Source organism: Bombus bifarius, unplaced genomic scaffold, assembly GCF_011952205.1.
Source record: "Bombus bifarius isolate JDL3187 unplaced genomic scaffold, Bbif_JDL3187 scf7180000007973, whole genome shotgun sequence".
NCBI lineage: Eukaryota > Metazoa > Arthropoda > Insecta > Hymenoptera > Apidae > Bombus > Bombus bifarius.
Window position 1 is genome coordinate 5,465,842 of NW_022884359.1, and position 12,942 is coordinate 5,478,783.

Below are 12,942 nucleotides of genomic sequence, written 5' to 3' on the forward strand. Positions count from 1 at the left end.
TGTATTGGGGGCGGAGTGGAATGGATGAGACAATTGTACAGCCCTTAAAACTCCTACAAAATATCCACCCCCAAAGTCCTACACTACCCCATCACCGGTCGCCCCCAGTCATAGCAATTATGAACCGCGGGCCGGCAGGTCTGAGTATAATTTTTTGTACTGTGTAAATGTAAGAACATACGTTTGAATAAGAAAAATGTTTATATTACAAAAAAAAAAAAATACAGTCTGCGTACCTTTATTCGTTACATTTAACCACGCTCCTAGACACGAATCGAATTTATACGAAGAAATACATCTAACTTTGTTTTCCCAAGTTCGAACAAACGTACAAAAACTTAATTCTATTATGAGACTTGTTGCGTATAGCTCGCACGCTAACTTGTTGCTTATTGGCAACGTTTCGACGGTGATTTCTCTCACGCATCGTAGTACGTATTAACGGCGTGGTATTCAGGATATTAACATATCAATCACGTCAACGGCATCTGACGTATTCAAATTAATTTCGATCCATATATCGCTCGAGATTGAAATGTTCAAATTGGGTTCAAAACGGGACTGAAGTACGAGGATGAACCGCTCGTTCATTGACTGCGTTGCCCCACGTTACCGACAAAAAATTGATTTTGTGTATCTGCCAGACGCGCGTCAACAAATTCGCTGATACAATTTATAAAGCGCAAGAATTTTGGAGCCTTTTTTGCGAAAATTCTGCGAGATCCTCTGAAAGCATATTAATATATACGTGACTGGTATTCGAGCGCGCGCATTGAAACACGTACCGATACGTGTGCGGATTATAATATACTAACAACGATTCTGCTTCCGTTCCAAAACACACCTGGCTTGTTTCCGGCGTTGAATTTGCACGAAATCGTATAAGACTTGGGGAGTCAGAGAGGCTTTCGACGTTAACTATACTCGGCCAATGATAGCATATCCGGCGTGAGAAGGACAGGCGACCGATAAACTATGGTACAAATCTGTAGTTAATGTATAGTATGGTATAGTGTCGCCTACACACTCACGCTTCCAAGATGGCGCTCAACCTACGGAGAGAAAGACGATCGAGCGTCTGAACGGGTCGGAGCGGTTCTGCTATAGCTGTGTCAAGCGTCGGACAATGAACGAGTGCCGGACCAATTCACTTGTTTTTGTCATCGCTTCGACCAGTCGGTCATAAGGATAGTGTTGTGCGTTTTGGTGTGGAAACAAAATGTGTAGCCACAGACAGAGGATCGTTAGGATAGAGTCGAAAACAAGTACGTGCTAGTGCGATTCTTCGGTTATGTCAGTGCGTTAAGTCAAAATGGCAGCCACGTTAACTGTCGAGCAAGAACAGGTAAGCGATTATCTATCGTCTCGTATAGAATATATTGTATCCAAAAATTGTTTCAACCGATCTCGCCGACATCTCGAAACGATCGATCGCGATCTTTTTTTTACTTCGATCCCTACATCACGTACGTGTTTACAACCGCGTAATATAAACATTGCTCGTTTCTCTGGCGCTGATCCTTTGAATCTTCCCGATGATTTTCAACGGAAATGACAAAAGAACTAAATTCTTCCTGCTCGATAGAGCTTCAGGAATGTCTTTCGACGAATTGCAACTGCGATTACACTACTCAACGTTGAATATATTAAACAAGTGCGATAGATAGACTCGCGTGTGTACATCGTGCTTTAATCATCAATGTTTGTATAACTAGACATTGTCATCGTGACAATAATGTTCGATCTTTTTATCGACTGAGAATTCTCGGAACATCGTATTATCTTATTTCTCGTGAATATGTCAAGATTTATGTACAATTTCGATAGAAAAATTGTCATATATCGTGACAAATAAATCATCGAATAGTATGCGGTTGATAAACAAAAGGATTTTGTGGCTTTATATGGTCTGCGTCGCGGAAAACGACGAATCTTCCGCTCTAAAAATTCAATCGTGGCATTAAATAGAATGTGTACGTCTTTCATAAGCAAAACGTGACGTTGGAATTAAAACAAAGCGAGAACTGTCGGTTAGCAAAGCTTTATTAAAGTATCGATTTACGATATTAAATTTCTTGACCCTGGAATGAATCTATCCATTTACCACACCGGTCCCCGGCGAGCGTACTATGGCGGAAGTTGCCGGTGGGTAGGTAGTCGGGCACCGGAAGTTAGATCGGTACCCAGGGCATGTACACAAATCATTGACGAATGACTGTTACGCGTTTCGACAGTGTAGAAATGTTGCGAGACTATACCATTGTTCCAAACGTGTCTCGTATAATCTTCTTTTTGATTAATGATCATCTTCCTCTTATTAGAATTTCGCGCATTCTACGAATTAGCGTTTTTTTGTCGGGATATATAAAAAACCATTTAAGCGGAGAAAGCAGTTGATGATTAGAGGAAAGTGTTTTGTGTTAATGTTAAATTTAATGTGAAATAAATTTCAAATTTAACAAGATCTGCTTTGTTGAAAAATGTCTGATCAATCTCGTTGTGTTTACAGGCCACGAAAGAATTTATAGAAGCAGTTAATAAATGCCGGGCTGGAAGAAGAGCCGGTCCAGTATCGTGGAGCACGGCTGTGAAATTTTTAACAGCGAGGAAATTTGAAGTCGCGAGAGCATTAGCGTTGTACGAACAGCACGAAGCCACCAGAAGGCGAGAGGGTCTTGCACTTTTGTACCCTACTCAGGAACCTTTGCTCAGTGAATTACGCACAGGAAAATTTACAGTTTTAGTAAGTTCCCAATTTTCGTTAAAAAGAATCTGAATGTGATCTGGCGTTCTCGATTACATGATGTTTATACGATGCATTTGTGAAAATGTTGTAGCCTTCGAGGGACGCTACAGGGGCAGCCATAGCTATTTTTACAGCACATTTACACCTTCCACAAAATACCACGCACCAGACAACGTTACAAGTGAGTGTGTACTTACAAAAGCTTGATAGAAGATTATACCATAAGAGACATTGTAAATTATTAATAATGGAACTTTCACTATCTCGTTACAGGGTGTGGTGTACCAGTTAGATGCAGCGCTAGAAAGTGTAGAAACTCAAAAGCACGGTCTGGTTTTTATTTATGACATGTCGGATAGCAAATACCAGAATTTCGACTATGACCTCTCCCAAAAGATTCTCACCCTCTTAAAGGTAAGTTTCACATCCGTGCACGCGCGATCTCAAAACGATCTACGCATCCCTTGTACATATATTTATTATTTAACTCTATCGAGATACAAAAAAGTAGCGCCAGAATGATGACACACCTCGTTAAATTTAAGTCAGTTATTATAAACACTGTTAAATCCTGAATAAATAAATTTATTACTCTTTGACAGAAACTTGATATATACTCCCGCGACTTAACAAATTTACCATTCTCGATATTCACCTTGGCTCATTCACGAATCTACGTCCGGAGTTTACAGAGCACCGAGAAACAAAGAGGCTTTGTTGGTAGCAACGGATCGTTCCGAATGTAGGCCATTATCTTTACACAGGAAATTTAATCAACATCTTTGGCTTTTATTCGTACCACGGACGAAATCAGACCGTGTAATGCACGCATGTGTCGCCAGTCTGTGAAAAAGATTAGCCTAATATGCGAATGCGTAACGTTGCACGCTAGAAAATATTTGAGACGCGTGTATTGGACCGTTGTACCTCCTAGTTGGTGGCAAAAAGGGAAGGAGCGGGTCGCTTAGAATCTCGATTATATAATACGGAGCAATACATAAAGTAATTCCGAAGCGTCTGCTGGTGGGGTACATAGAAGGGTGTATCTCAAAGAACAGGGAAGTTTAAGGGGTCGTTAACGCTTCACGGAAACCCACTTGCAATTGCCCAGTGAGCCGCGCATTGCGAGCGAGGCAAGGGAGTTTCAAAGGTTTTGGTCGAAATGACGCAGTTATAGGATATTCGTGAAACTATTTCTAACGAACATTTTTACGTCACCGGGCACCGAGGTAAAAATAATCATCAGTTTAGTCGGATTATTTATTAGGAACCGGGGATAAAGTAGAATTCTATTCTGAAACGCGTGTCTAGGGGAAGTATATAAAAGGAAAATGCATAAAGGTACGTGATCGCTTTCTATTCGACTAATAACGTTCCGATACTCTTTCATTTTCCGCTCTATTATGCCCGTCTGTAGCGTATAATCGGTCGCGGACTGACTACTACTTTTCCCGATAAAGTTTCGTCTTTTCATCGGTTATGGACTGATAAATTAAAGTTCGTATCATGGTAAAAATAATGTGACCCGTTTCAAAATCACGTTCCTCAAGGGCGTTCGCACTAAAAACTAGAAAAAGGTGCTACACGGTGAAGGTGATATTTTGTTTACGTAGTCAGATCTGCGGTTAAAAATAATGCGGAACGTTCTAGTTTTAGCGGTGGCGAGTTTTAGAGGTTGATAACCCCCGGGTTGTACGCAACACGATTCACATATTTCAACGAATTCTGATTGCCAAAGTACCGGACGTGAAGCAAGAATAGGTCCTCGGGTTGAGAGACACTGACATAATACGTCACCGCACGTAGGATCGCACCTTTACCGGGGGGGGGGAGGGGGGGAGAGAAAGAAATTCGTGTAAGGGATGCTAGAGCGGTGGTAAAAAGAAGGGGTCGTTGGCGCGCATGCGCGGGATAACGTCGCGACGCTCGTGGTCAGTAATCATCGTGACCCCTTTGCGGCATTATCGTGCACAGTTCGGAAGAAGTTACAACCTGATTCCACCGTTTGGATCGCTGTAATTTCTTCGAGTTGTCGAATCGTCGCGTTGTTCCATCCGAATACGCAAACCAACCACTCCGCGGCACGAGAATGACGTTGTAACAATCGGGAACTGTAGCAGCGCGAGTTATGCTCGTCAACCGTAGAAAACGGTTATTCTAATTTCACGCTATCGATTGACTGACCGAGTGTCGGCAGTGATTTCGATTCCATCGATTCAACGACCACTGGATATACCCTGGTGATTAATCGAATTTCAAGCCGATCGAGAGCGCTCGATTTATCGTTACATCGGCGCTTCGTTCGTACACTAGATAATCCACGTTCTACGATCCGTCGTTTGATAGGTAGATCGCCTAACGAGCTTGTGTCATCGATGCCCGATAAAATATTCGCTTGCGGTGCACCTTTTCGCGACATACGGTAAACGAAAATTCTAATCTATTGATTGATTGTGCTCAAGTGTTCGTATCACACCAAAATACCCTCGTATGTAACTTCCTCGATCCCGATTTTCATCTGTCACGATCTTCGATATAGGAAATCTGTTTGTATAGCGATCGGTAATCGTTCTGAATCGATTCGAAACAGCTTCAAGACGTCGACACTTTTTCGTCGTGTTTTCGCGGGGTTTCGATGTAATAGAGTTTGTGCGCTTAAGATCGTAAAGATGTAGTGGTGCTGCTGCTGCTGACGTCGTTGCCGTTACGGTACTTCCGCCCTCTATATACACCACAGAGGGTACCGAGGGTTAAGTTACCGTGTTTCCTGCATTTTGCACAACTCCAGAAGTGAGAAAGAATTTTTCACGCATTACACGTCCCTATTGATCTGAAATCTTGAATGTTCGTCGACCCCGTGCCTATGAATCGTTTGTCCCAGTTCAATTGAATTTTGCATCGTTTGATGCAACGCGTAACTAGCCTATAAGACAGGTTTACCGTTAAATTGGATCGAAACTCGTGCCACGTAATTCCGTAGTTTTCCTCTAGAACGAAACCCCTTCGCGTGTAAAACATATATTCGAAGATTGCTTGCAGTTGGCACTAAAACGTAGTTCTCGGTTTATATACTATTCTATTATTGCATCGTCTTGCAAAGGTCAAATTTGAAAGTCGCTCCATTTCGAAAATAAATCATGCACTCGCGTTAACCGATCGTTTTTTAATATCTTTTATCTTTAAACACAAACACATAGACGCGCGCGCGATGCACGCAATGTTTTTTTTTTTTATAATAATATCGTTATATAAAAATAAACTGTATGTTATAAACTGATCGATTATTCGATTATTCTTTTTTTATTACTTTGTTTCTGCAGTTTACTACTTGCGTAAATAATTCGTTTATAAGCATATGTTCCATTATTTTCAGTTTTATACTTTACGGTGTCGCATGTAAGATGGAAAATGTAAATATTGAACTATAATAATTTCGGTCGAGTATACGTACTATAACGATGTCGTATTGTTTCAGGGTGGTTATCCAGCAAAATTAAAAAAAGTCTTAATAGTGACTGCACCGCTGTGGTTCAAAGCACCCTTCAAGATCCTTCGATTATTCGTGCGTGAAAAGTTGAGGGACAGAGTATTCACCGTATCCATTCCTCAATTAACGTTACATATCCCGCGGGAATCATTACCGCATCGCTTGGGCGGCACATTGGAGATACAGCATGAGGCATGGCTTCTCCACTGTCTTAAATCCATGACAAACAGGGGAGGGGGTGAGCTTTGTGAGGTCAGTATTCTAATTGCTTCCATTTGTTCTAGTAGATGCCAAAAGAATTCTTCAACAATGATTCATGGATTTCTTATATGTGTAGGTTACCCCCAGAGTGGGTACTCCTCTTTCGCCCACATCGAAAAACCACACGGTTCAAAATCCCAATGGAACTACGGTCAGTAGCTCAACTAGTCCTATAATCGATAAAAACAAAGTTAAAAATGGTATCTCCAATATTGGAGATATCGAGATTACGAATGGTGATATCTGGATGGGAACCGATGAGGCACCATCTCCAGTACAGCCTCCGTCCTCAGCTAGTTCAGGGTTTAGCGACGACGATAGCCTACACGGGGATCTCGGCATTCAGGCCGTTAGCATGGAACAACTCATCGAAGAGATTCATTCGAGAGGACGCGCAGGTCTCATAGCGGAGTACACGGAAATTAGGCAAAGACCGCCCGAAGGTTCCTTCAATAATGCAAAGTACGCGAAGGCTGTATTCTTTGAGAAATATGTTTCGTAGGATTATCACCGAATCGTCGTTTAACAAACAATTTTCGATACATTTTTCAGATTAAGATCGAATCAGTCGAAGAACCGGTACACAGACGTGCTTTGCTACGATCATAGTAGAGTGTGCCTGTCGCAAATAGACGGGGACGCCACATCGGATTACATAAATGCTAATTTTGTTGACGGTTACAAACAGAAGAACGCGTTTATTAGCACACAGGGTCCGCTGCCGAAAACTTGCGGTGATTTCTGGAGAATGATTTGGGAACAGCAAACGCTCGTTGTCGTTATGACCACAAGGTAGATCGATAAAGGCACATTTCCCTGATTGCTTTGATATTCAACCGGAAAGATATCTATAATTTTTGATGGATTTTAGAGTGGTGGAAAGAGGTCGCACGAAATGTGCACAATATTGGGGACCGGAACCGGGAGATGAAGTACAAGCGGGAGGTTTTACAGTAACCACTCTTGAGGTTGATACGAATCCCGATTATACGATATCAATGCTTCTTCTTACAAACAACAAGGTATGTCTCGGTGTTGGCTTAACTTTCAAGGACGGGAACTGACGCCCTCGATGTTTAGAAGTTTCTAATCGATAAATACATTACGCTTTTATTTTAGACTGACGAGGCAAGGGAAGTTTGCCATATGCTGTACACCGCGTGGCCGGATTACGGTGTCCCACAATCGGCCAGAGCTCTGTTACAGTTTCTAGCCTTAGTAAGACAACAACAAAATAAATTACTTGCTAGTAGAGGAGATACGTGGGCTGGACATCCGCGAGGACCTCCTATAGTTGTTCATTGCAGTGCAGGAATAGGAAGGACAGGTATAAATGCCGATATTCACGCGAGTTTTAAAGAAAACGTTTAGAGAGTAGAACAAAGACACTTATCGCGGGATGTTATTTTTCTAGGAACATTTTGCACATTAGATATTTGCATATCGCGACTAGAAGATACTGGAACTGTAGACATTCGTGGAACTGTGGAAAAAATCCGAGCACAGAGGGCCTACAGTATTCAAATGCCAGACCAATACGTTTTCTGTCATCGTGCTCTGGCAGAGTATGCGCTTTCCAGAGGGATACTTAGTTCACAACATCTTGCTATGTTACCTCCAACCATAGAAGAAGATTCTGATTAGGGTGTAACCTTTATTATCATGTACCAGATTGATGTTCTTCCCGAGTATGCGTAACAATCTCCTTACATAGCCTATTTCTAGCTTAAATAACTAAAAGTTATTTTTTGCTATCATCTCCATCGATGTAATATTTCAGATTTCTACTCTTATGTTAGGCTATATGTTTAGAGAATATCTAAAGAAAGACTAGTTTTTTCAAGGCCAATATGTGCGAACAGAAACCTTCCGTTTTTGTTCCTTGGTATTTTGCTCTGTGAACAAGCGATTCGATATTAAGAATAAACGACGTTCTAAGTGGCGCAAATGTGCCAATTAGAAACGGCTGTCCGAGTAATAGCGTGAAACGTGGCACAATCGGATGCCGGTCCAAGTTTAACCCTCTCATATGTAAATTTTATTGTACATTTTAAAAGATGACTACGAGTTATTTAAAACGTGTAAAGTATGAAACGTCTTACTTTATGAACATTCCATTTGAGAACAATTACTACGTCAATTAAATTAATATATAATGTATTGTATACAAGTATGTGAATTATGCTATTTCATAGGTTTAAAGAATTTTTCTTGTGTTCTGTGTTACGTGTACCAGAGTTAAAGTCACAAGACTTGGCGCTCTATAAAATGCAGTTTCATTCGTACAGACTTTATTTATTATATTAGTGTACTACTATACGAATTAATACGTTTGATAGATAAATAATAATTAATAGTAGTTTCATAATAGTATGCTTAGTTTATCGCTACTTGCATTATCGCGTAATATGTACTTTATATCCTAACCACGATTAATTGCACTCTCCGTTACGATAATTAGTTTCGCATTTTTATCGTCATTTACGATTTGGTAGGACTTGAGTCTATTTTGTTAAACTCGTACTAAATGCTAGCTGATTTTTGTTGTTTCTACGACGTGTCTTTCATACTTTGAACGCCTGTCTAAAAATTAAATTATCAAGTACAAAGTTTTAAGGATATATTGTTATAGAATCTTTATATGAGAGGGTTAAAGTTGTAAAACTGATTTATTAAGGAAGAAGACCTAAGTATAATGAAACTTAAAAAAAAAAAAGATATGAATGTTGCGAAAAATCACAAAACTATGGACGATATAATTTAAACGGCCGATCGGTCACTGATATGTAAGATTTAAAGACCTACAAATATATTATAACGTGTTACAACGGCTTCCGTCATACAGGAACTAAGTAATCGACGATCGTATTTAATAGGCATTTTTGGGTAACCAAAGATTATCTCCTACACCGTCTCAGAACAATTACAATTGAATCGCGTCTGGATATAGTTGGCTGACACTTTCTAAAAAGATTCTCTTACAGGGATTGTTAAACAGGGATCATTGCATAGATTAAAAATACTTCCAATTCGATGAAACGTTGAAAAAATTTAGGAAAGTCGTACGAAGTTGAACCTTTAAAAGGGGCGAATGAACAACTAGTTTACCTCGAGAATCAAACGTGCTTCGTTTTAGCAACGGTAGGATTTTTTAAAGATTATAGTGCAAAGATATGAAGCAAATTCAAAACGCGCTCTTCCACGAAAGCCTTCGTGTATAATACGAGAATAAGAGAAAGAGAACAGTGTGATTTACAATTGAAATTTTTAGAGAATCGACCACTTGTTTCGAGCCATTAAGTATTTAGGTTGATATTGTCGAAGTGTCGTAAGATATATACATTTTTGATTTCACTAATCGGAGAATCAATAGATCAACACGGTTGTATTAACTTTCATTTCGCCATAGCTTTATCAACAACGTAATCTTATCGGCCGGAAAACGAAATGTATTCACACGAAGAAAGTATGCGAATGTTGATATAATTTGAGGGTGTGTCCAAAAGCGCTGTTGTAGATGCAAACGCTTTTTAATACGAATTTTTTAGCATTTACTTGTTAAAAGCAACATTGAGAGGTTTTTTAAAGGTGCGTTGTGAAATGAAGCGCGCTTATATCAAAACAAGAATAATAGTAGAAATTCTGTTTGGGGACCGTGTTTGCATAGATGTTTTATCTGAGAATTTCTTATTAAAACGATTTAAAAATCCTGAATGTCGATGTCGATCGATGTCCAATTTATAGCTAACACTCTGTCTAACCGTCTATTTGTTAAATGTATATTATAATAGTTGCAAGAAAATCGTAATACTAAATTGTTGTTACAAAGGCAATTGATATTACAATGAATTTTTCTTGCGTCTTAAATTTAATGTATGATACGAATTTTAACGGAGACATGGTGAATTTGTTGTTACATCGCGGAATATAATATGTGATAGCCGTTTAGACCGCTCTCGATATACGATTTATAATTGTTTTTGTTTATAAGAACGCTGCCATGTTAGCGTAACGTTTAACTATGAGTTTTGCGTTTTATTTAAATTTCATGATCTAGAATCTAGATTTACCGTTCGACTTATCTTGTAATTTATACGATTTGATTTGCCATTACGCACTAGACGATGCCAATGAACTCATTGGAACGAGAATCTTTTTTTGCCGAGAAAATTCTTTGCCCAGAACCCAATGCGTGTATTTTCTGTACAGTCTGTATATTATGCGCAAAATTTAGTAGGGTCACTTCGACCGATACGTCGTCTCAGATCTATCGATAGTGAACCGTTTGTTAGGAATATCTTCGAATTTTATATAAACGGAAAAAATGCTGTTGTACTAAATGCTTAGTCAGACTTAAATAAGTTTCGAACAATTTTAATGTATACACGTTCCTCCTATTCTTGGGTTACCTTAAAAAGGGCATGTTATCGATACAATCATATTTATTATTACTAATTATTATAATAATTATTATTACTATTACTATTACTATTATTACTATTATTACCACTACTACTGCTATTATTATATTATATTATATTATATTTCTCTAACGTTTGTAATTAGTTCACAGTGCCCTTTTATATTATCTATTATATTTATTAAAAAGATTATCTTAAAGTATTCATACGATGTACATAATACGCACATACTATCACGAAGTCTTAAGGTTCACTTAAACCTCCATGTTCTCAGGGTTTCACTTTCTAAGAACCTGCTAGTTGGAAATGTAAAGAAAGGAGGAAAAGAGAGTTGCATAATAAGAGTCAGTCGTAACGATCCGTTAAGTTAAGAAAAAGCACGAAATTTTTTAGCATGTTTTTGTTCCTCTGAGATTAAAAAGCAAAAAAAAAGAAGAACAAATAAAATAAAATATTCAAAGTATATGTGTAAAACATCATATTACGGTTATACACAATGCCAAAAAGTACATTTTTATTTTGTTCAACACAGAGTTTCTCTCTTTCTTATTCGTTTTTTATTTGCGAACAAGTGCAGTCTGTGAATACGGAGGTTTTATCGAGTTCTCATTTTCTTCGTATGCAAAAGAAAATTCCGACCCGATGTTTTCGTCGTTTCTCTCTCGCTCTCTTTCATTCTAATTAAGTGTGGATGTAACGTGTGATTTTGTAGTAATTTGTGTGTGTCTATTTCATAATATCCTCAGACGTGTATCGGTAAACCGGAGATAAATGCGCAAAAACAGAAAGAAACCACCAGAACAGGTACTAAAGTTTTTTGTAAGGTACTCGGGCGAGTAACGTATGCTCTAAACCCCTTAGAATAATTTTGTCTTGCGCATTATCGAAAAAGTAAGGGTACAGATAGATTAAACTAACCAATTCAACAGTATTACGATCCTATATAATTTTATATTCTCAACATTATCCCTTTTCGCGCGATCAGTATTCTCTCTGCTCTTTGTTCGATTATTCTCATTCCTGTAAAAACGTTGTTTCAACCGTCGTTGGTAATTTATTTGAGTCCTACGATTCTCTAAACCGCACCTCTGAAGTTCCATTGACGATATACATTTTCTAGAAATATAATTCAAAAAATTGATATTCGCTCGGATTTTGTACAATAAAAAAGTTAGAAATGGAGGGGAAGGAAGAATCGATATCGAAAAACTGATTACTCTGTAATTAAATTGAAATTCTTGTTTCAAGCATAAAGGTAAAACGTACTGAGATATTACGAACAACAGAGATTTAAATTAAGAGTGGGAACGAAATATTGTACATATGACTTTAAAACAACTATCGCACATGAATGTATCTAATAATTATTTAATATATTGCAAACATAAATGGTGTTCTATGTTTCTATGGTTTCTAAAATCCCAAGATTCAAATTTACATCCGCCATTTGAAATTTCAAATCACATCAGATGGTAGTTATTTTGCAATGGGGTTAAAAGTGTTACGCATGTGCAGCGCCGCCGATGCACCAGCGCAGCATCTCATAATTTTTAAAAATAACGGTTAAATTTTCATCATAACTTTAAAATATCATATTTGCGATTAAAAAATATTTATGATAACCAACATACAAAACACATTACTACATACCTTAGTCCTCCATTTCAAATCACGAGTCCACTGGTTCTATGTTTTCTAATATTATCATCCCAACAGCGTTAGCAAAAGACAAGTAAAGATTCTTCAAGATGACATCCATCTTAATCCAACGATTCGATTTACACACAAACAACGTAACACACTTATTATGTATATATGACAATGGAAACGATAAAAAGGAAAGTAAGAGCATCATTTCACAAACGGAAAGAGAGTGTTAACGTTGGCGGTAACAGCTGATTCAAAAGACTGACCTCTGGCGGCCGACCACTAAACTCATTAACATGGAAGAAAGAAAGACGTCTAGAGAGGGGGAAACAGAAAGAGAAACGCGAGGCGGGCTACACAGGCGCAGTCTTGCGGCGGAT

The 12,942-nt window shown here is 38.6% G+C and overlaps 1 protein-coding gene across 1 annotated transcript; it reads left to right on the top strand.

Moving 5' to 3' along the window:
- Positions 1-1,012: 1,012 nt before the first annotated feature.
- LOC117216338 (tyrosine-protein phosphatase non-receptor type 9) lies at positions 1,013-9,210 on the top strand. The gene is made up of 10 exons (XM_033462987.1): positions 1,013-1,345; positions 2,510-2,743; positions 2,838-2,927; positions 3,020-3,160; positions 6,222-6,485; positions 6,571-6,956; positions 7,047-7,286; positions 7,366-7,516; positions 7,614-7,821; positions 7,909-9,210. The coding sequence occupies exons 1-10, from the start codon at positions 1,313-1,315 to the stop codon at positions 8,136-8,138; spliced, it is 1,977 nt and encodes a 658-aa protein (XP_033318878.1). The 5' UTR covers positions 1,013-1,312; the 3' UTR covers positions 8,139-9,210.
- The last annotated feature ends 3,732 nt before the right edge of the window (positions 9,211-12,942 follow it).

Coding starts and splice junctions, on each gene's coding strand:
- LOC117216338 (XM_033462987.1), top strand. CDS start 1,313: ATGGCAGCCACGTTAACTGTCGAGCAAGAACAG. Junction 6,486..6,570: donor GAGGGGGTGAGCTTTGTGAG/GTCAGTATTCTA, acceptor TTATATGTGTAG/GTTACCCCCAGAGTGGGTAC. Junction 7,517..7,613: donor TTCTTCTTACAAACAACAAG/GTATGTCTCGGT, acceptor CTTTTATTTTAG/ACTGACGAGGCAAGGGAAGT.